Source organism: Thunnus albacares, chromosome 6 (assembly GCF_914725855.1).
Source record: "Thunnus albacares chromosome 6, fThuAlb1.1, whole genome shotgun sequence".
In the NCBI taxonomy this organism is placed as follows: domain Eukaryota; kingdom Metazoa; phylum Chordata; class Actinopteri; order Scombriformes; family Scombridae; genus Thunnus; species Thunnus albacares.
This window is the reverse complement of record NC_058111.1, coordinates 9975129-9999543: the sequence shown is the minus strand read 5'-3', so window position 1 is coordinate 9999543 and position 24415 is coordinate 9975129. Positions and strand designations below refer to the sequence as shown.

General features: G+C 39.2%; 1 protein-coding gene across 8 annotated transcripts in view; it reads left to right on the top strand.

The window, feature by feature from the left end:
* The window catches only part of nbeab (neurobeachin b), a 206506-nt gene that overhangs the window by 123756 nt on the left and 58335 nt on the right, over window positions 1-24415 (top strand). For all 8 annotated transcript variants that reach the window (XM_044354827.1, XM_044354830.1, XM_044354825.1 and 5 more), the window contains 3 exons: window positions 8825-8949; window positions 18184-18330; window positions 24271-24407. In XM_044354827.1, coding sequence (XP_044210762.1) covers window positions 8825-8949; window positions 18184-18330; window positions 24271-24407 — 409 coding nt within the window. The remainder of the gene's footprint in view (window positions 1-8824; window positions 8950-18183; window positions 18331-24270; window positions 24408-24415) is intronic.

The window sequence follows — 24415 nt, the reverse complement described above, 5'->3', positions numbered from 1 at the left end:
CCATTTATCTTGTGTTACAGATATAAGTAACAGTGTGCATGCAATTGTTTCAATGATAGGACCAGGAAGGATCAGTTGTGCTTGCAGGTGAAACTGTGGTAGGTTCTGTTTTGATGTTCATTTCTGTCTTTTTAGAAAGTGGAATCCATATCAGTGGATTCAGGTCAGATGCAGAGTTGGTTAAAAGTAAAATCAGTAGTGAGGTGCATCATGACAAAGACCAGGCACTCGAGAGGAGGTACGCCACTCTTACACAAACCACCACTGCTGATTTGCCAAAACAAATTTTGCCCCTTCGCTAAAACAGTAGCTTTGGTTTTTGTTATTAATTTTTTTGAAAATACAATGCAGATGTTTAACCGTGTTTGCTGAAATTAAGTTTGTTTCATATCTTAAACCATATTTACTGTTGTCAAGGAAAATATTATAGTTCATGTAATTAGTTTTTACGGCTATTTTTTTTTTTTTATGTCTTTCACTTGCTGTAAAGTTCAAAGATTTTCCACCCAAACACAGCAGATGTCAGGAGCTGCTACATTTGGTTTCTTTTTTTTTTTTTGCGGATTAAGAAGAATAGTTTGGATGCCTATGAGCTACTGTTTCTCTCTATGTGCTTCATGATATCAAACGTAGTTATATTGGCATAAATCACTCTACAAAAAACCTTGTGTCGTTTTCTGTTGAAGTGGTTCATCTGAGAACTACTAGAGGGAGCGTTATTATATGCACATCACATGTATGTGCAAAGGCCAGACGAGACTGAAAAGTAACGCAGAGGAAGATTATTCTAAATGGGATTGAAACGTCGTCTATTTCAATAAATCAGTCAGTGTGTTGGTGTTTTCATAGATGGTATTTTTAGAGCCTCTACGCAGAAATTGAACATGAAAATGTGTATGTGTGTTTTTATTATTGGCACAAAAATATTCAAAATTATGTTTTTCATTATAGATATTGTCAAATGAAAAAATATTTTGGCCATGACTGAGAAGAGTACAGATTTTCATAAAATTGACTGAACCTTAGCAGGAGTACCCATAGCAAAATCTATTGGATTGCATTCTGGGCTCTTGTTCAAATATTTATGGAGTCCCTCTCAGACGCATAGCATTTGCATTGAAACAAAAGGTTATTGAGCATGAGTGCATTGTAAATGATACCGCAAAACTTCCAACAAATTCAAATTTAATGGTAACCTGCTGGTGAAGAAAAATGATGCAATATGCTCACAAGCTCAAGGCAGTGTTGCAGTTCAGCAGCTTAGTCTTATTCAATGCTACATTAACTTTCCCATTTATGCTGCTCTTGTAAAATATAAAGCCCTCAAGCATTTTGAGGTGGCTGTCTGTTATGTCTGTGTGTGTGTGTGTGTGTGTGTGTGTGTGTGTGTGTGTGTGTTAGGGAGAGAGAGAGAGAGAGAGAGACAAAGAGAGAGGGAGAGAGAGAGAGACTTTAGCTGTTAATGTTTGTTTTCACCCTTGTGCACTGAAATTGCTTTGCCTTTTACTCCTAAGTTCTGCCTAGAGACATGCCAAGGGATATTTATCATTTGTGTAGAATATATTATAAACAAAATTATTCTTAGGCAGGCAGGAGACAGGAAGTAGTATAACTTATAGTTATGTTTTCCCACCCTTTTTACCGGTGTGCATTTGCAACTGTGGTCATTAGATGGATGTTGCCACCTGGCCTGCCATTAGACGTGCACGTGTTTGTCCTGAATTACAGACATCTGCGGGTTATCTGCACCTCTGAGGGCCACTCCGTTTTGAACTGTTGTTTTTGCGGCAAACAGTGTACCAAATTGTACTGCAGCACGTATGACAACAGCCGACGACAAGGAAACGATCTGCGCGAGGCTCGAAAACAGCTGCTGTGCAGTCATGTGATCTGAGTGAAGAATAAGCAGATCAGACCCTATGGTGGCCTGTTAGATCATACTATATGCTTGCTTGATGATGAATGTCCCCCCGTATAGAGTCAGCATAGGAAAATCAATACCCCTCAAATTGAAACAGTATAGGGTTGTATTGATCCGCCGTGCTAAATCAAAACGAGGAGGCTTTGATACATCTCTCCAAGACAGCTCCCTGCCCAGTAATGACACACTATCAATTTTAGCTTTACACTGATAAATCAAGTTGAAAATTGGATGTCAGAGTTTTTTCCAGGGAGAGAGTGATTTTCCCTGCCCTCTGGTCCCCTCTGCTGTTGACCTCTGAACCCTGCCAGTGGATTATAAAGTTCAGACTCGTCCAAAGTGAAAGTAGATGTCAAGGCGAGGCTGATGAATTCATTGAAGAAAATCATCCACCATTTTTGTAACCCAGGACCATTTTTACTGTGACAGTATTATAAATATCTCTCATTTTGCAGTTCACTCACACCGCTGAAGAGTAAATTTAACAGCAACTGTTTCACACACAATAAAAAGGCGAAACTCATCAGTTTAAAATACACTGTTAGAATTACACAGTGGCTGGTACATCACCAACTTATTCTTATTTTTATTCATAAATTGATTTTCATTGCATTTTTAAAATGTAGAAGTATCCTTTTGATGTCTTTCAGCATCACAGAAGTGATTATTTGATACTGTACAAAGATAATATATTTCCATCTGTCCTTCATTCTCCATTTACATCTTGTGCAGGTGATGTATCCTTACACAGACATACCCATACTACCGACACTTCAACTGAAGTACTCCTCACAATCTGAGCTTCAGTGCTTCTTTGTGGTGTGATTCGCTTCTATTCATTTACCAGCGCTCTCTTCCGCTCTTCAGGAACTAATTGTGGCGACACAACCGACCTAACAGATAAGTAAAAGGGGCTGAAGGAGACAAACCTCCCTTTATTCCCATGCGGGTGTCCGCGTTCACATCAGCAGCATCAGTGACAGCTGACAGAGGAGCCTCCGCCGGCCCCCACAGCAGACCTTAACCTTACCTGACTAGTCTATTGATTGTCAACATTTCTTCTGTATAATTACTTTTTTGTAGCAGACGAGAGAAAGTAAAATGGCGGCATATATTGATCCGCGGCAAGGCAGTGGAACAGCCGTTTCCCTTGACTAACAGTGAGTTTCATCTCTCACACGTGATGAATGGTAACAATCTGCCTGTGGATAATAACTTTGTGATGGAATGAACCTTTTTACTCACGATGTGCCCAGAGTATTTGGTCTCGCCTGAGAGGGTTATCAATTCTAATAGAAGTCCACTAACACAATGGAGGGGGGTTTGCACCCAAATGGCCCTACAGCATCACAAGGTTTGATGTCTGTTGACCTCTCCAGGGCAGAAAAGGAAGGCCAAGGTGTCTGCTTGAGCCATTGAGCGTGATAATATTAACAAAAATCATGTTGTTGACAGTATAAAAGTAAAGTAAATATCGCCTTTTCTGACATCCAGAGTAGCAAAATGAGTATCTCCTTAATGCATTCTGCTAAAGAGTTACTTTTGTGTAAAATTAGAAAGAATATATTAGCATTCAGTATCGGACTCACTGGAAAATAAGGTGCCTATAAGTCGCCATTTTTTGCTAGATAAAAGGCTGTAAATGATGCTATAATGTCTTTCATGAAAGCCTTTTCTGCCAGACCTGTAATTCTGAGTCCACTATCTAGCAAGGGTTAAACAGCTCCATTTAAAGCAACTTGCAAGCGATAATGTTTTTTTATTCTTTGTTTAATTAGATCTTATTTAAGACATTACGCTCCTTTTGTTCTTGCAAACTGATATTCTTACTCTTGCATTTGTTCTTGACCTACACCAGGCTCTATTCCCTCGGGGCACTCTTAACCTTGCACACTGTGCTAATTATCTCTGGAAAGAGGCCCATTCACACAATCATCAATTTCATCGGGTGTTGAAATTGAGCCGGGCATCGCCTGACTTTGCCCCATTTCCAGTGAAAGATGGGGATCCACAAAGCCGGCGATCCAAGAGAGTTCACCCACAGTACAGTACGGCTCTTCATCCCTCGTCTGATGCGCGTACGTCTGTCTTCATTACGCCAGATGACCTGGAGTTAATCTTGTTGCTGCTGTGTTGTTTCCCTTTTGTCTTTGTCCTATACCCATTCCTCAGCTTGTCTATTCTCTATCTCTTAATCTACAAAAGAAAAGTCATATTCAATAACTAGAAGCACTTGGATCACAGCTTAGTGTTCTCACGTCTGCAACAGTGTTGAGAGCAGCGATGATAAGAAATGGAAAAATTAGAAAGATGAAAGTTCTGTGTACCATTTCCAGCCCTCCGTGATAATCCGATCATGATGTTGGCCGTAGAGTCACTTAACACTTGGCATTTGCATGATGCATGATCAAACTTGATGTGTTTTTATAGAGGAAATTGCGCCGTTTTTTTTTTTTTTTTTTTTCTCAGTTTATAGATTACTTTGAAAGCAGTGGGCTGAGAAATGCTCATCACCATATGGTTGCCAGTCACCGCTTTTTGATGCACAGTGTCTTTATGTGATTTTTTTTTTTTTTTTTTTTTTTTTTTTTTCTTGATCTAGCAGCAATATGTTGAGGAATGCGGCGTAAAAATGCACACCAAAAGGATGCAACGATGACAGACAATGTTTTTTGCATCTCTTCTCTCGAGTTTCTAGTGTCTGCTGGCTGCAGTATGATTTCCATGATGTGAGGAATCTCTATCATTAAGGATGCACATATGTGGTTGTCATTTTAATAGAATCAAAGGACGGGTTCAGTGAAATAATGTCATTTGGTTGAAAGAGAAGTCGTTTCCTAAGATTCTGGACCGAATATGGCGGCAGAATTCCTTCGATAATCCTGTTCGGGCAGCTACATGTTACTAATAAACTCTCAATAAATATCTTTTGTTTATTTTATTTCATTTCTTTTTATTTTTTTTTTAAGTTTATATTTTTAATCACTACTTTTAAACAGTGACATTTGCATCTCAAGTGACTCACGGACTTTATTACTCATAGTGAGAGTCTATTAGGACAACTGAAAATGAAAGAAAAGATCACTTGTCCTCAGAGTAACACTGAAAACCGACGTGTGTTCAGTGTCTCAGTGTGCGTGCGTGTGTGTGTGTGTGTGTGTGTGATAGAAACCAGTCACTGCTCCTTTGAATAGAATTGTCACTGATTACTGGTATTTATTATAATTACCCCCCTACTCATGTCACCAATGGAAGCTTTTAAAAGGAGTATAATGGTGTTTTATTGAATCAGCATGTCCCTGTCCTTCCTCTCCACTGCCTCACACAAATCTTCTCTGAGCATAAATAGAATAAAAAGGAAATCCTCAAACATGAGATCTTCATCTGCCTGCAGTCCAGCCCTGTACATGCCCACTGGGCCATTCTGGTTTAAGTGACTTAAAACCATGAAGTTAATTATTAAGTAGATGATTACCTTTATTTCATTAATTGCATCTTAATTATAGGGATTTTATTTCACTCGCAGATTTAATGTTACAATGCTCTGATTTAGCTGACCTGTAATGTTATAGCTTTTATTTTCCTTTTACTAATGCGGCCTGAGTGTTAGACTATTTTTTTGCTGCTTTGCGGACAATTCAGGCCTCAACAAGCACCTTTAATCTTCTAATAGCAAAGGTCTTTCCATGCTCTGGCTCAAGTTTTACCCTCTTACTCAACCATCAATACTTTTCTCAAAAGAATCAAGAGAAAATATGAGGAAACGGGTTTTTGCTGCCCTAATATACCAGTTGTGCCAAGAATATATCATACTCTATTCCATTATGAGCTCTTGTCAGCTGTCAAAAGTATCTCTCTTTTCTAAAATGATGTTATAGTTTCCTATAAAACTGTTATCAATCCCTTTATTTTTCTTTCCTTCCCCATCTTATTGGGAATTATGCCTGTCAGCTTCCCCTTTCCTTTTACAAACAAAACACATTCCCAGTAGACCGGGGTGTTAGATCTGACACCTCAGAAACCTCAAGACTCACTCCTTGAGGAAAGATGTGCTTTAAATACCTATTTGAAAAAGAGGAGAATAGACGATAGTCCTCTTACACATTTATCCTGCTGCACTTAGCAAGTCTGAAAGCATCCATAAATAATGGTGCTCCTGTTTCCTGTAGTAGGTTATCAGTGCTGGAAAATTAGCTTTTAAAATGCGGTTTGAAATCCATTTGGGTGATTGATGGGTGACTGGACTAATAAATTTTGCCAGTAGGAGGAGGCCGGCTCACAGCCATTCTTTATGGTTGTCATGAAACCAGACACATTTGATGTGGAAAATAGGGAGGTCTCGATTCAACTCTGTTTAATAAAGAATGCTATTGGACGGACAATTTGTTGTTGTTACAGAGACAATACAGACAACCAGCTTTCTATTAATGATCCTACAGCAGGAATTATGTTTTATCACCTATACTGAAAATGTATCGTCTGCAGTGTGCACACGTGTTTGCCAAGTACCATTTTACTATATGGGTTTGAGTCAAATATGCGCGCAGATGACATTGATTTTGGCATAACATCAAAGTTCTTTCTTTCCCCCCCCCCCCCCCACCCTACTGTAAAAACATGGAAGTGTGGTTCGGTGGCTCGATGCCACCTCTGAAATCTTGTGTGTGAGCTCAGTAGCACCTAGCTGTAGATCTCCATTGGGACTCCAATCCTCCTGAGCACTTTTTGGACCACCCTCAGAGAGGAGGTTCCTTTCAGTACAGCACTTTGGCACAGTCTAAATCCGGTCTAGCATTGACCACATAGTCTAGAATATCACAGGTCCTAGTCAAACACCAGAATACCACATTCAAACTGAAACCATCTGCACAGGACAAAATTTTGGCTACAACTCATTAATCAGTCATTGTAAGTTGAGGGTTTTTTGCTTTGTTGTGCATTAGATATCTGTTAAAGACAGATGAATTTATTTTTGGCTGAAACCGAGCTTAAACTTGGACTCCATTGAGTGTCCTTTCACAGACCAAATAAAATGTATCAAATACAGTTAATACTGGTAAAAGGAAATCTTCAAAGTGGAGGATTTATCCCCCACTGTCATCTGCTGTCTATTTGCACTAAGAATTAGGGGACATAATCTTCAGCAGTAATCGCCCAGTTGCCTACAGTGGATTTACATTTTTCACACTGTGTAATCTTGCGTTTACAATATCATTTACGTGGGTTTCTCCTTTCCACCCACTGACATCTCTCTTTTCCTCAGTTAAGCTTTGAGGGAGATTGACAGGGGACAAGCTCAAGGCGTTAGTCTTGCTTTGCATGCGGCGGCTTGCGATACTTTGTGCATACAACGTGCGCACACACACACACACGCACGCACGCGTGCACACACATTCTCAATTTTGATTGATACTTAACTGAAACTGAGCTCTTGTTGCTGTCAGAGCCCAGCTAAGTCTCCTGAGCCTCTTGATTTCTGACATTTGTAGATATTATATTCATGGAGCAAGAAGGCTGTATTTTGTGATGTGATCCCCTGTAACACTTTAATCTGTTTAGACTGCCTCAATACTGTGGCAGGGAAGGGGGCAGAAACCATACAATGAAATAGAAGGCTGCCAGCCAAGCCATTACTGTACCCTGCACGCACTGAAAATCTTTGGATTTGGACACAGTATAGATTCAAGGTTTCATTCGGAGCTTTGGACGGCCATTTCATGTGTTTTACTTCTTTATAATATAGAGGTAAAGACAATATTTTAGAGAAGAGCATGTCATACTACATCATGTACTTCCTGTTTGTGTAATAAATAGCAATAAAAATGTCTGTATGAATTAAAGCGCGTGGTGTTTTATCCTATCCACACATGCTATACTGTAGCTGTAACAAAACAAAACAGCGATGCCATATTTCCCTCACATTTAGACTAAAAAGAAAACTGTCAACTGTACACAATTATTTGAATCATTGCTATTTTTTTAACTAACCTCTTCTCTGTTAAGGGTAAATTAAGACAAGACTTTTTGTGCTGCTTTTCCCTCCAAAGGAAACATAAAGGCTTTGAAATAGCTCCAGCTAGTGCACAGTTGGAACAAGCAGCACTTAGTAACCTAATGCTAGTCCCGGTGCTTAATGGTTTGCATTAGCTGCAAGCAATAAAATTATCCCAGGTCCTCACTAATGTTGGAATAATCATTTACAAAGATGGTTACCACATGCTGGAACTGTTTTCTTCTTTTTCTCTTTTTTTTTACAACCCTAATTCGCTGTTATTAATAATGAATAAAAATGCAATTTTCTGTCGGGTTGCTCCAGGGCTCTGGGAATCATTTCAATGAATATTTCAGCACATTATTTTAATCATGGCTCCACATATGCAGGGAGGGGGCTTGTTTTATAGGCTCATGCCTCAACCGCCCCAAGACCCCGATCATTAAACCCCACGCTGTCTGCGTTGAGGTTCCTACCTTTGATTTACAAGACTTGTTAAAAAACATTGTAAAAAAGGAGGCAAGCTGTGCCATTTATACTTGTAATTTGATGCTGTATTAGTTAATGGGAGTGCCTGTGATTTATGTGCGCAGTGGTTGCTGCTGCTCCCTGCTGTTCTGATGCTATGGGCTTTAGCAGAGCTTACATTACTGGGCCTCTGCAGAGCATGCCACTAGTCAGCCTAATAAATCTGCTATCTGTGGCCTGGTTTTTCTCCTCAAGATGTTTTCCTGTGATAAGGAAGTAGCTGCTGTAACCAAACCATCACTGAGAGGTGTGTGCTCTGTCTAACCTGCCTGTCTTCTTGTCTCTCTCTTTTTTTTTTTTTTTCTTAATTGATATTTTCATGTTGAGAGTGGTGCAAATGTAATCTGTGTTGGTACTTAACTGTCTTCTCATCTCTTTTATAGTCAGCTGCACGACTTCTGGCGACTTGACTACTGGGAAGATGACCTGCGCCGGAGGCGGAGATTTGTCAGGAACCCATTTGGCTCCACCCACTTAGATGTCATGTGCAAGTCATTGCAGGAGTATGGTGAGTTTATCATTTATTTGCGGACCGATTTTAAACCCATCGGAATTAGAGAGCTGGAAATGAAAATTCACACATTTCACTTTGAATATCAGTGTTGCCATTAAAGCATCATAGAAAAAGTCCATGTAATTTGGCATATTGCTCAGCTCAAGTTAAAGGTCATTTTTATAGGTAAGGTATTTATGAGTCCTGTGAATTGAACATGACACATCGATTTTATTGCACTTTTTTATTTCCATCGCAACACATACTCAGGAACAAATTGGATCTCTCCCTTTATTGTTTTCTTCTCTTTGCCTGAAACTTTTCTTATTGACCCAGGCAGTCTTGTAGTGTTGCCCACCACCCTGTGTCAGTCTTGCCTTATGTCATGCAACACCGACTTTTAAAGGAAAGCAGCTCAGTACTATTAAACACCCTTGGCCTTTCTGTCCTGATGTAATTGAATAGCAGAGCAAAGTTATTAAAGGCACAAGGGTGAATGTATTGATTCCGAAAATTAATGGAGTAAGCACCTTCTTTATAGAAAATAGAAAACAGACAATGCGTTATGTTCAGGATAGACCTTTAAAACGACTGTAGACTTACAGTAGCACATGCATGATGACCACAGTGTTCAATGACCTCATGTGCGTCTCAGTGTTGAGCTACTGAAGCTGACCGTTGGCTTGGTTCAGGATGTCATCTGGCTGCTTTCAGCTGCTGTATGAAGATCATTGCAGCTCTGCTGATAACACATGCCAGCTGCTGCCTCGGCTGCAGGTGGTCCATATATGAGACACACATGCAATAATTGCACCGTCTGCTTTAGATTTTGTAGTGGTTCTATTATTTTTAGCCATACGCTAATTTCGTGGGCTTCGTGTTGATACTGTAGTGGGGAGGAAAACAAAACTATGAGCACTTTTAATCTGCTTAGAAATATTAAAAGTTCTTTAACAGAGAGTATGGCTTGTTACTTTCCCAACAAGAAACATTGATAAAAATGTTAGACCTGAGATTTATGTATATTGTACCTGTGGATGGTGTCTACAGTTGGAATGAATATCATTTTCCATTGACTTTGGAGCTGATTGACTGCCTGTCTATGGCTTCTGGACCACCCGTGTTTGAATACAATATCTGATTGATCTCTGTATCCTGGAGGACAATATGGATTATTCATTACACAGTGTGGGTTATTGTATTATAGCTGGTCATTATGTCTAGGGACCTCTGGTCTTATTGTTAGCTATAGGGAGATTACCCTTTTTTCCCGCAGTTTGTTGTTTGTCCTTTGTTTTTTTGTTAATGGTTTTTGTATTGTCTTGTTTTTTGTCCCTCCCATTAAGGGAGCTACTCTGTGTTCCTATGAGCCACTGTTATTGTGGATATTGGTGACTTGATTTATGTTTATCAAAGATATAAATGATGTTGCCAAGTCTGGTCATGTGAGGTTATTACCAGACTGTTTTTTATTGTTGTTGTTTTTTAGGGTTTTTTTTTTTTTGACAGGTTGTAAAACAAAAAAAAAACTGCATGGTGGTTGTATGCGTCTGACAAAAATATCAATAAACAAGAAATATTAAAAGCTGTCAGGAAAATTCAGTATCAACGGCAAAGAAATTGCATGAACATATCCTCTAACTGTAACTAATAACCGAGAAATATTACATTTCCATGGATAACCGGGATAAAATGTGTGTAAAAGCTGAGGAGAAGATTATACTGAAGGCAGCAGTATCTGTTATTTCAGCCATTATATTTTCTTCCAACTTTGCCAGTCGGCATCGCCCGTTGCCCTCTATAACCATCACACAATTATTTGCTCACAGGATTTTTTTCCCCCTACAGCATATGTTAGTATTATCTCCTTCAGTGACGTATATAACAGATTTCCTCAAGACAATGCCAAAAATACATGTCGTGTATCCATCAAATCACTAGAATATGCTTCTGAGATAGCAGTTTTGTTTCTGTTGTTTGACATTAGTGCCTCAGCGTAGTTGACTGAAGACTTGTTGAAGCCCAGCTGGCATGTGGTGGTTTTAATGAGCGGAATAATGTATAAACTTGTCAAGTGAAAGGGATCGCCTGCGGTCGGATGGCCCTCTTGCTCTCCTTGAGAGGTGAGCTGCACTTTCAGGATTATTCCAGCAGGCTTTGATGTGGTTGCACAGCGTAGGCCAGGTTTTGTTATGAGTTGAAATGAGAAGGATCTTTTGTTCTTTTTTCGAACTTCAGTAGATTTCGTCGGCAGAGACAGTTGGCAGTTTTTGTTTAAATGTATTATGACAGGTTGTGTTTTTTTTTTATGAATATTCACTTTTAATTAGCATGGTATTAAAGATAAGACCTGTCTTTAGCAGATAACCCCGGTGCAGAGGCTCAGAGGTGGATATCCATTAGTCATAATATCCAGACTTTGTTTCTGGGATTTGACAGGGACTCTATAGAACTTTTTAGTGGGTTGCCAGCTGTATAGGCACCAGAGAAGTAAAACAAAGCAGCTTGTGTGAGTTGGCCATTGAGAGTCATTATTAAGGCTTTAAAATCTGGGACTATTGGAGGAACAGTAGGTTGTCCAAATTGAATACACAGTTTCTGGTTTGACAGCAGGATATGACAATATACACCCAGCCACAATCTTGTGTTTGAAGAGGGCAGACTTACACTGTTGTGTTCACAGTAAACGTCAGTCTCGCGGGCTCACTCGGGGGGAAAATGAAAGTGAGCTGGAAAGATTTTTTTTTTTTTTTTTCACAAAGAACATTTCAGTGAGTGAGTAGCTTACGTCGTCTCTGACAGCATCTGAGAGTCTCGCATCGTTCTTTGAAACGGTAGATCATCATCTCTGAAAAATTAACATTCTTCCTAAAAGTCAGACAAGTGAAATTCTCTAAGAGTGGAAATGTGGAGAGGAAACTTTTTTAAAAAAAAAAAAGACAAGTTGATATATATCGGCAAAACCAGTACGTCGGTGTAACCTTTGTAATCACTTTTGTGCAATTCGTGTGTCTTGTGTGCGAGAGCGCACATTCATGGACGTATGTGATGGGAGGTTAAACTCTGCCTGGTTGTCTATTAGCAGCATTGACAGCTTAGCCAGCACATTCTGTCTCTGCCCTCTGCCTGTAATAACCTGCCCTGTTACAGCCAGCCACGGCCCAGTATTAAAGTGTATTGTTAGGTGACTGGAATTGGGCAAGCATGAAATGGAAGTCACGTTAATATTGATCCAAGTGTTTAACGGGGTGTTTTACCTCCAGGTGTCCTTGCTGTCTCATTTCAGGTGAGGAGCTTCTCTCAGAGCTGATTGCCCCGGGCAGAGATCTTTATAGCTCTTTACTGCAGCAGAAGCACCAGCCTAGTGATGAGATATTAACCCTCTGTAGCTTTATAATCAAAGATATTAAACTGTGAGAAATGACATCAGGGCATTTACTAACATTCAAATCTAGATATTTGAGTGCAGCCTTGCAGTATATATACATGAAATGCTGTTGGAGTTCAGGTCCAGATGAGAGTATTATTAGACACTGCTGTTAATGTTTTGATGGGGAAAAGATGAGGTTGTTTGTAACCTCTGGCAGCACAGTGGACATGCACTGCACATCCCAGGATATTGAATAAAGATCACCCCAAGAGGAAGCGTCTGCACTGTATAAACTCCCCTACATCAAAGTTATGATGTTTACTTTTACAGTCTCAAAACACATACTCTCCAAAACGGATGGCTTGCATCACAGGAAGTATGAAGCTGTCATTTTTCCCCTTCATTTCATCTTTCAGTGCAGAGTAAATAAAAGTGAAGAGACAGAGGGCAGAATTGCATCGCTTTAGCAGTAACGCAATCCCATGGACATGACTTTTTCTCTCCATGTGGAATGCGGAGCCTGTGGAGAGGGTGCGTAGGAGGGCAGGATCTGAAACAGATAGAGTCTGGGAAACGGAAGAGATATATTTAAAACATACTATAGAGCTCACGTTATATGGATGTTGGAATGATTGCACAAAACACTGATGTACATTATAAGATAGTATAGTAAATAAGCTATGGATCCATGTAGTATTGCATGTTATCTACAGATTTGACAAGATGAGACATAAAACAGAATAATTCCTGCAAAAGCTCCAAAGTTTAAGGTTTTTTTTTTTTGAAGTCTCTGTTTAGAAAGAGGTCAAGATAGCTTTAGCTGTGTCTAAAATGTTGCCTGTCATATCAATTGACAAACATTCAGTGATTTCCACAAGAGCCCTGCATTTGACCTTTTCCAGCATATTATCCAGATCTCGCATTGCTTATCAAACCACCTCATGAAAACCTCTAAAAATGAACAACCTAAAGTATTTTGTGTTTTATTTATAGTCGTGTATATTGAATTACCCAAGTATTTGTGTGATCAGCTTTTTTTTTTCTTCTGAGGAGAAGTACCCATACAAGTTAGTTGAACCCTAAGTAAAACATGATGTTGTGGATTTCTTTCTGAGGAGTGGCGGTGAAGTGGTTGAGGCAGGGTGTATAATACATAGGAGACTTACAAAAGCACATGTTTGCCGGCTCTTCTGAGGCTATAAAAAAGAAAGGCTAGTGCCACAAAACTCTCCAGCATAGCAGTATATGAAACATGGACCCTTGGCAACAGTATTGTAGTTGATTCAACAGTTTTTTAAAGGCCTTTAAACTATTATCTATTCCATATTGAATAGTAAAACTACCGAACAATGAAATGTTTCCAATGTTTCTCTGAGAATATAAAGTTTATTTCACCAGAGCTTTGGCTTGTTTACAAAAGAATACATTTACTTGATTATATTACTCTGTGGCTTCCAGGAAGATCATGATGTTTTTTTGTCTTGTGTGAAACAAACAAAATATTGTTGCTCATATATGTTCTGTACCAATGCAATTCAACTTTGCATTTATAAAATTAAAAATACAATGGAATTGAAATTTTGACTCCCTGTAAAACTGTCACTACTTAAAAAACAGGGAATCTTAAATGTTGACCTCATCCTGTTCTACTAGCTGTGAACTTAAAATCTATCCAATAAAACCATCACAGTTTTTTTTTTAAGAAATCCCGTCTTTCTGCTCGTTGTATTAAACCAAACTGATATGCCATTGACTTAAAAATTAACTCTCACCACATTACATCAGCAGAAATTACATCGCTTCAAAGAAATAAAAAGGCCATTTCATGGAGTCTGCAATGATCACATTCTTTCCTTTGTGATTTTAAATATTGCATTATAAATACATTTTAAAAATATAAATATTTCTCTGAAGTTTTTATAATGGACAACACAACGCCTTAAAGGTGCAATGTATGGGATTTAGTGATATCTAGTGGAGAGGTTGCAGATTGCAACCACAGACTGTAAAAAAATAATAGATATAGTCACCGTGACGTCACTCATTGGTTTGTGTACTCCCATTTTGAAGCCTCGAGTTTGCATTTTCACCGTTGCCATCTTGGATTTTTGGAGCCAGAAGTGAGGAGAAGTGACCATATTTGGACAAGAGGGTGGAACTGATCCTAATGCTAGCTGCTAGCTTGGTTAACATAGTGCATTTACAGTCTGTGGTTCACTGTGATAATGCTAATGCTAATACTTGCTTGCAAAAAACAGGCTTAAAACCATTAAAACAAAATGTACTTGCCAGAAAAAACTGAACATCCTTAGTGGTTCTTTCAGTACAATCAAATGCTGAACAAGACTTTTTTAGGTGACCAAAATTTTACATTAACTTTCATGAACTGAAAACACACTGAAATAGTGACAGCTACTGCTACGCCTATACTCTGTGAATCTGGGGTTATGCCATGGTTATGTTACCTAACCAACATTGTCGCCATGGTAGCGACTTGCCTGTGACGTTACCCACCTGTTACTCAAAGTGGCCATGCCCTTAATTATTCATAACTTTAAGCCGTAATAAAAATTTAAACAGGTGAGTTATATAAAAATTCACCCCCCTTTACAGTTGTCATGAATGGGGAAATTAGCTATAGAGACCAAAACCGTTTTTTGTAGCAGGCTGTAAACTTGTTTATTTCTGCTGTAAGGTTGGGCATCTTAACATGGGGGTCTATGGGTATTGACTTGCTTTTGAAGCCAGCCTCAAGTTGTCATTCAAGGAACTGCAGTGCAGAGCTAGTTTATGGTTTGTCCATTCTGGGCTACCGTAGAAACATGGCGGTACAACATAGCGGGCTCTGTGGAAGAGGACCTGCTCTCTATGTATGTATAAAAGGCTCATTCTAAGGTAACAAAAACACAATGATTCTTATTTTCAGGTAATTATTTACTAATTAAAACATACTTATGAATATTATATTCCATTTCTGCCAAGTGCATTCTGCTAGATGCCTCTAAATTCGACACACTGCACCTTTAAGCCTCAGGAAACAACTAAAATGTATCTCTTTCTTATTTATATTAAGATCTCTCCAACTCCAGAATAAAACTTAAATTCTGAAAGATTGGTTTTGACCCATCAGATGAACATATGAGACCCACATACATATAGGTCCCCATCTATAGGAAAAGGCTCATCCTATAACATGTATTGGCATGAAAGGTTGTCCACAGTATGTTTCTTAGATGTAAATATTTTCAGCGTGTTTTCTTGAAAATTGTGCAGAACTCAAGACCATCTATCCTTGTTGAACCCCTGTGATGAGTGCTCAGGGGCGGCCTCCGTTGGTCACAGCTGGCAGTTCTTCATCAGCCTCCAATGGGGTCACGAAAGCTCTGCAATGCACTTTACTGAGTGTAATTAGTGCACTCCAAGGCAGTTTCAACTCAGTGATTGAACAAGAGGACCCTTGAGACTGGTGATTGGTGGCTTCTCTTGGCACTGTTCCTGAAGGACTTGAGAGCAGACATGACATGAAACTGCTGTCATTCTTTCAGAGATGTTGTGAAGCCACTGGCAGTGACTTCTGGTGAACTGCTGACTTTGTAAAGTTAATTAGATAGATGCTAGTTGCGTGACTCGACATAGGCCAAGATTCCTCTATTCTTCAGTGTAAATTTTATTGTTAAGTGATTTAATGAAAAACACTCAATGGGATTTGAGAGAAATACCTTGCTCAGCTTTTCAAAACTAAAGCATCCATCTGTAATTGTATTTTTTGTCATTTTGTCAACAGTATTATAAAAATCAGTTAAGTTTCCTATTGATCCTGTAATTTGCTGAGGAACACCACAGTTGAGTTCAAGGATGATAAATTATTAATTAATATATTCAGTTTCTGACACTGTAAAACCAACTGAATACTTAAATGCCTCTGTAGGTGAAGAACTGAATGTGCACATACAGTAGTCACCCAGACTGCACACACTTCATATGAGTTATATCAGACACTCAAAGGGTCGCATTCTCTTTGTTTTGCCATACAGTGGTCAAGGGTGAACACATGAAAAGCTTTTTAACGAGTCTGCCTTGACACGACTGCACAGCGAGTCCTTTAATAGTGACAAATGGCGACCCTTTTTACTGCTGCACTTTTAATACAAGAATGTCTTCAAGTCAACGGGCTATCACTCACGACAAGATCGCTTTTCATGTCAGCACATTCTCTCCTACATGTCATACCTCTTCATTTATTGTTATTTATAACCATATTATGTTTTCTGTGTGAACTAAATTGCTTTGTGGGTAAAGCTAATCCTGTACCCTGCGCTGTTCCGGTTGATGTTAGTCATTTGCGTGTAGAAAATCAGCATGGTTTATTTGCTCTATTCAGCCCCGTACCGAGTTGCCAATCAGAACATCAGCATGTCTGCTGAGCTTTCCCTCATTTACTTTGAGCATAATGATGGTTTACAGAATTACAGTTTTAAGTTTCACTCATTCTGCTTTGATCCCTGACCGCTGGCTGGCTTTTGCCTTTAACATTACACAGAATTCATTTCCGATATGCACAGACTTCTTCCCTCCGTCTGATGAAAGCACACCAGATATGAGACAGAGCAGGAAGCAGAGTTTTTTCTTGGTAGCAATGTTGACAACAGTCAAATATGACCTCTTCAAGACAAGGTACATGTTCCTCAGGGGAGGGAGAGGCGAATTAAGAACTGCGCTGAAAGGAAACATGTCAGACGGGTGTCAGCCACCTCCCATTTCTTGATATGTGTTCTTCCTTTCGTTCCTTTTCCTCTGGTTATTTCCTACATTAGACTTCAGAAAGACAAATTCACATAAACGTTGCGAGCAGCCGTGTGGCAGGCACATGTTGGAGATGAGCTGATTTAAGCTGATAAATGTGTTGTGAGACCTCTTTGTTTTGCAGAATGTATGAACACATCTTTTTTCAATGAGCGTGCTCCACTATAGCCATATGATAAAGTCCTGGTGTAAGCAGCCTCCTAATTGTGCTGTCTGTTCAGTCTCACTCTTGTCAAGTCTCCAAAAGCGGCAAATGATATCTCTAATCGACTACGAGCTCGAGATGTATCCCTCGATTCAGCTGTTGGTCTTTCAAGATACAGATAGTGTTTCATTGTTGACCTTGTCTAAAAATAAAAGCTGAAACACCTCTGATGTTCAACCACGTGAAATGTATTCAGTGAGCTAATGTGTACCCTGACATTCTTTCATATGCAATGGCAAGCACATTAGTGAGCATCTCATATCAGGTTTATCCTGCTTATCACTGTGTATTACATGCAGAGATTCTCCACGGTTTATTTCTCTTTTTTTTTTTTATTTGCTAGATGTAATGATGTTCATTTTGTGAGCCTATAAAAGCAGATTGAACACAGACACAGCACACACAATCACATTGCTAATTCGGTTTTAGGTTTCCCATGTAAACTCACCTTAAATCCATTGAGCTTGTACTCTGATTATCAAAAATGTGGTTAGGATGCCTGGTTTACTCTGTTATTTCAGGCCTCTATGGGTAGATTTTTTGTGTGAAAAAAAAAAGGCTTAGCAGATGTTCTTACTTCATCATCCTTTTTCTTTCTTCAAAGTCTACCTCTGCTCAATCAACAAGTATAACAACTAAACCTTTTCATCATTAATTTCAGGCAGGGATAGCACACTGCAGTTTAGATACAGAAACGTATCAATGGTATTATTTAGTGGCAGAGGAGCAAAACCGGATGTAAATGACTCAACCAGGCTTTTCGCCAAAGTAATGGACAATATGTAGTAATAGCCAGCAACTGATACCGATCAGAGCTCGCAGAGTTCAGAATGTCGTATTTTAATGGGCTCTCTCGTCCATATTTTCCCAGGCACAGAAGAGGACGAGGTGGTCAAGTCTAAGAAGGCCTTCCGCAGCCAAACCGTGGCCAGTCAGAACCCCGAGACAGAGTTGTTGCTAGAGGGAGACGACGATGCCGTCAGCCTGCTGCAGGAGAAGGAGATGGACAACCTCGGTGGTAAGTCAGCACACAACTCCTTCATTAACCCCAAGTCAACACCACTTCTGCCGGAGCATCAGCGCCTGTCTTTTATCTGTCTTCCTCTTAATAGCTGGGATAGTTACAGTGTAAATGATTAATATCAGTACATAAAATTAAGTGTTTGGATCAATTAAGTAGCTTTTAACTCTTATTATATTCCACTGGGAACAATACATTTGAAAGGGGAATCTTTAAGGTATTTGGCATTAGTATAATTTAGTATTTAAATTATATTTACATTTGTATTTGAGGTTTTGCGTTTACAGGTTGCAATTCACCTTCACTGTATTCATGGAACCAAAGCTTTACATAAGTTTGACAGCTGTATATTGTTTTCGTATAATAAGTGTCCTCTGTTTTGTCTTGGATCTCATCAGTATGGTTCCTTCTCAAGTCTTCTGAAGTTAAACTAATAACAGCGGAAAGATGATCAATCCAGATATGTTGCAAATTATATTTAGGAATTTTCTTGCAATCATTGATTAAAGTTGATAAGAATGATTGGTAGCCAGTGCTTAATTTTACATCGGCCTTATTTAAATTGTTGCCTAGCTTGAAAAGGTATCCTCAAAGGCGGGGTGACACAATCAAGAAACTATTTTTTTTTTATAAATTAAATAGCTGTGCCTAGTTAAAGTGATTACAGAGCATTATCATGTTGTGAAAATGCTGTGTTCCTCTGGCTAATATATCTGTCATTACACTTTAATAAAGCCGTAGTAAAGTTTTGTTTAATGTTACCAGTCACCTCATCTAAGATATCCGTTAACACAACTCTTCTCTCACAATATCATGATGATACTGATTAAAAATTATTAGAAACTAGTGAGTAAAAACCTTGGATGGAAGTGAAAATCCTATTACACTGAATTGCAACAATTCATTACTCTATGTCGAAACATGGCATAATAAAAACCAAACACCGAATCAAACACACATACCTCCATAAATGTTGCAACATAATCCACAACACATCTTTTAATAATCAAATATTATTTTAGTTTTTCAAACTCTGTATAATTTTATTTTTCCAGTAGATACAGTCCATTTTATGGAAAATCTTAAATTAACAGCAATTAACTTGGCTCATTCAAATTGATAAAATGTGTTACATTTTAACTGAACCTGGAAAGCACCTTGACAAGAAAATTGCATAAAAATGTGTGTTTTTCGTGTGGATGAGAGCACTGGGATGTTAAGGGAGAGCAGACATCAAATTAATTAGTTCAACGAACCCTTATTCTCTCCACAGTGAACCATCATTAAGGGATTCTTTGGCCCATAACAGCTGACGAAAGACAAATAAAATACTAAATCTCTATTAATCTGTAATTATTTATTTTATATCTAATATCTTAACCCAGCTTTATTACACAGTCTGACACAATTCAATAATGCAACTCGCTGCCAAGGCGACGGTTGCCCAAACATCCTGTAATTTTACTGGCATCACACTCAGTGCACGAGCCAAACCATCAAGCCAACCTTGAGCTGCTTTACAAGTAACTGCCATGGCTTTAAAAGGTAAGTTAGCCAGAGTTTACTCGAGTTTTGAGCGCGGATCAAAAATGCTGGACTATGTACTTGTCAATAGAGCCAAATCTTCACTTAACACGTCATGCAAACAATCGGTTGGTTTAAATAAGCAAAGTCTGGTGATGCCCAAATAATAGAAAACTTTGTAGTGGAATATAAAGTTAAACTCAACCCTGGCAACCATCATCGATTCCAAAAAACATTTCCTGTGTTCCAGTGACAAGGATAATAAAGCGAGTAAAAGAATCAGTTTCTCCATCAGTCTTGGCCATTGTTATCGACTTTTGTTATTTTAGGTTAATTGCTACTTTAGATGATGTAAACGAAAAGGAAATACTGTATACACATTTTTAGCCTTCAAACTGACGTCTTGTGTATTAAAATTGTTCATTTCAGTGCTGCCTAATGTTTTGGCTTGTACTGCTTTCAAAGATTTCACTCACTACTGAGCTGGATTGTCCTTAAAAATAACAAAACTGATATGGAAATTGTTCATATTTTGGCTAATGCAGTTTTAGTAATAATAACAATGTTACTCATTTTATCACTAGGTTATGCAAGGCAAGTTATTAAAAGGCTGGTAAGGTGCTTTAGGCTTTGTTTTAACTGTAGAGTCATAGGTTTGATCGCAAAATCCTTCTAGTTGACATCTGTAATGTTTCCAAAATGCTTTTAATATGTGTGTAGGATTACAACTTCCTCTGGAATGTATGTTAACCCTAGCGTAGTTTCATACAGATACAAATTATATAAAAAAGACTGGATGCTCCAGATTCCCAAACACCTTAATTATAATATCTGTTTCATAGTCTTGTATACATTACTGAGTTATTGTGGCTAAGTATACGAGGCTCAGGCTTGAACCAGGACAGTGCTGAGCAGTGAAATCCCCTCTAAGATGCCGCAGATGAATCTCAACAGAGGAGGCTAACCCCTCCTCTTTGTCCCAGGGCCAGTCGGCAGCCAAACACGCCATGTCTGTCGGATGAACCCTGCGCCGCCCGATCTAAAGAGCGAGGCGAACGCCTAAATACAAGCAGGATGTGTCCTTTTCATAGTACTGATAATGACCCGTATAAAACCAGAACCGCTGAGAATAATGTAATGAGTATTTGTGACACACATATATTTTTTTTGAGATGTGAGAGCTTGTTGAACTTGTTGAACTTTGAATGTAGACATTGACTTTGGAGAATAGATGATGGGATTTAGGATTTTTTTTAATTTTTTTTCTATGTTGAATCTAAGTTGAGTTCATGTTTTTACCAATAGGGGAGCTCCCTCACACTGCAACATTTGGGTAATGTTTTTACCAGGATGCACTGTCTGTGCTTGGCCTGTATCTAATCTCAGGCATGAACAGCCTTAATGAGAGATCCGGGACTAGATCCTTGTCAACAACAGTGCTCCTCCTGCCAGCCATTGGGTCAGTGCCTGCTGCTGCTGCCAAAGGGGCGGCGCCTGCACTCAAGGGCCGAGGCGGTTGTGGTTACTGAACCTATGATTAGTTTTGCTCCCCCACAAACATTGGAAATGCTGTCTGTGCTTGCGCTGGCATTAAAATGAACCTTTTTGTGTGCACACATTGTAACCAAAATCGGGTGAAGTAGAAACTTAAGATGAGCATGTGAGAGGAAAGAAGAGAGCAGTCTTGAGCCTCACAAGGCATTTCTCATGTCAGACAAGAGTCGGTAGATTTTACTCTTCTGCTGGCATACTGGAACCATGTTAGTATACCCTGAAGTGTGGTTTAGCAGCCACAACCATTTTGTTCTGCCTTAATTTAGCCTATCTGTATCCATTTTAGTCCCCATTCACAACACTGATCCCTTGAGTGGTGACATGTTTATAAAAGAGTGAAACCCAGCACAACATTTCTGACTGTGTATATGTCTCAAAAAAGTAGAGGAGGGGGGGGGGGGGGGGGGGGGTTGTTATTCAGCTTTTTGCACAAGCAACTTCCTCAAATGTATTTTTTTGCAAACGTCTACAGGTCCTTCCTTAATGTAAATGGAATGTAGGTAGTGTCAAAAACAAAACATAAGCAATGCTTGAATTTTTTTTTTTTTTTTTTTTTAAAGATTTATGTGTTGTATTATGCAGCCTTATTAAATAGTCTGTAGCACTATATATTACTCCAGATTTTTATATGTGTTTTATGAATTATGAAACAGTGGAAAAATGATCATTGCTTCAGCGACTCAGATGAACAACGAGGCACTGTGCCTCTTTAAACTCGGCACACTGTAGGTTCTAATGATCGCAGCTGTGAACGTGTGTGTCTACAATAAGTCCACATGTACACGTTTGCATATGAATAATAATGCTCAGGTGTGCAAGTAGCCCACTTCCACTCCTGTTTCTCCCATAATGTAAAAAAAATAAATAAATAAATAAAAGAATGCAGCCTAATCAAACACTGCAGTCCAGTGGATGGATTGTGGGTAATAATATACCCATCTCCTCAGCATTTCTCCCAAACTCCCACCACACCAAAATAAGACTTTTCATCACTTCATTAAAGTGGCTTGTCACTTGACAAATATTTGCATTTTCATTAAAAGAAAAGACCCAACAGCCGGGTATATTCCAAGCTTTAGCCTATATACACCACTCATCCTGTATAACTTGCCCTTAATTTCATTATTCTCGTGTAAACATTTTTAATGCCATATAGCCTAATTATGGAAGGATCCCTGAGGGGATTACTGCCTAATCCTCTTCCTGCCTATGAGCAATGGATGCTGTGGCTTAATGCTTCAGGCTAGTGTTTTTCTCTTGTGTGCAGCTCTTCAAGCCACAATACAGTGCATCAGCCCTAAAATTTGTTATTGTTGGTAAGAAGTGGATGGGCTTGTAATTCAGCTCCAGCGGACATAAAGTCAAATTCATACATTCAAATACCATACATCACACCATTTATGCCAAATAGCGTCAACAAGCAGAAATAATAATAATAATAATAATACAAATACCACTTTTACTAATAATAACTATAATGACGATATTCTAACTAAATTGTTCCATCTCTCATAGGCGTGCAATCGAACATTTTTTATTTTTTTATTTTTCCTCTTCTTCTTTTTTAAAAAAAAAACCGTTATCTGGACTTTAGTAACACGGGCTGAGGTTACTGCAAGTATTTACTCTTATATGAGGCTTGTAAGCAACGTGTAGCGCCTGGGCTGATAGCATCAGCAGATAGGATCACAGTTAATGGACCCGAGCAACGCTGAGGAAAAAAAAAAAAAAAAACCCAGTGAGGGCGGTTTGACTGTGCAGCCTGCAAGAGCGATGAAGAGGCGCTCTGGGAGTTGAGACCGAAAATCCACTTGTATTCCTGTAACAGGATCGGCCATAATTGGCTGAGGAACGCAGATTAAGATTGATGAGACATTAAAGTGGCTCTTTGGAGTTTAGGGGATCGATAAATATTCTGATTTGGAGAGCTTTCGTTTGAGAGGAGACAAATCACTGTAACGGTGCTCCACATCGACAGTGATCTGAGAACATGGAGGATGAAGCAGAGGAGGAGAGGAGAGGGAGGGAGGAGACTGAAATAAAGATGTGATCACTATCAGCTGACCAGGGTCACAAACCCACCTTAAAACATGGACAATTATTTGGACTTGAAAACAAGCTTTTAGGTTTTTATCGTTTTCCTCCAGGTGTTAATAATATATTGGAAGATGTGTCGGGGAGTACAATTTTCGGGAATCCAGTTTATTCCCTTGTGGACCCTAAATATCAATGATGTGAATTCACATTTTAGGCCTATAATGTAAGCTGAAATATACAATATCACCATGTGAGGAAAATTATTTTTCTTTTTAATTAATTAGAAGAGGTTTTTTTTTAAAAAAATTTCAACGGTGTTAGCTGTTTGCGCTTTGATGCCATCTGATCACAACACATCTTTTATCACTATATCACTGAACAAACAAGCATAAATAAGCATGTTGACACCTCTATTTATAGGCCGGATGGACCCATTGTGTGCGCGCATACATGAACATGTGCAGGACATAGACAACAAGGCGTTCATAACTACGCGCCGCCAATTACAAAGACTGTAACACTTCCGACAAAGTCTTCATTTTTATGACGTGTAATTTAAGACTGAACCACAATCATTTATTTTAAAATCACATAATTACCCTTCATCTGTATACGCACAGGCTGTAGCGGTGGAGGTTTATAGTTTGACGCAGGCAGGCCGGGAGCGTGATGGGATCCACTGTAATCGCATTGATAATGTCGCTTTTACAGAATTAACCTCGGCCTCGCTTTATTTCACATGAAAATCATCACTGATTCGACATGTGGCTGCTCCCCCCCCCACCCCCACCCCACCCCTCCCTTCCTTCCTACACTCTGCAGGCCCAGTGGTCCTGAGCAGCCCGGCCCAGCTTGTTGCCCCTGTCCTGGTGGCCCGGGGGACTCTGTCCATCACCACCACTGAAATCTACTTTGAGGTGGACGAGGATGACCCTGCTTTCAAAAGGGTCGACCCAAAGGTAAGTAA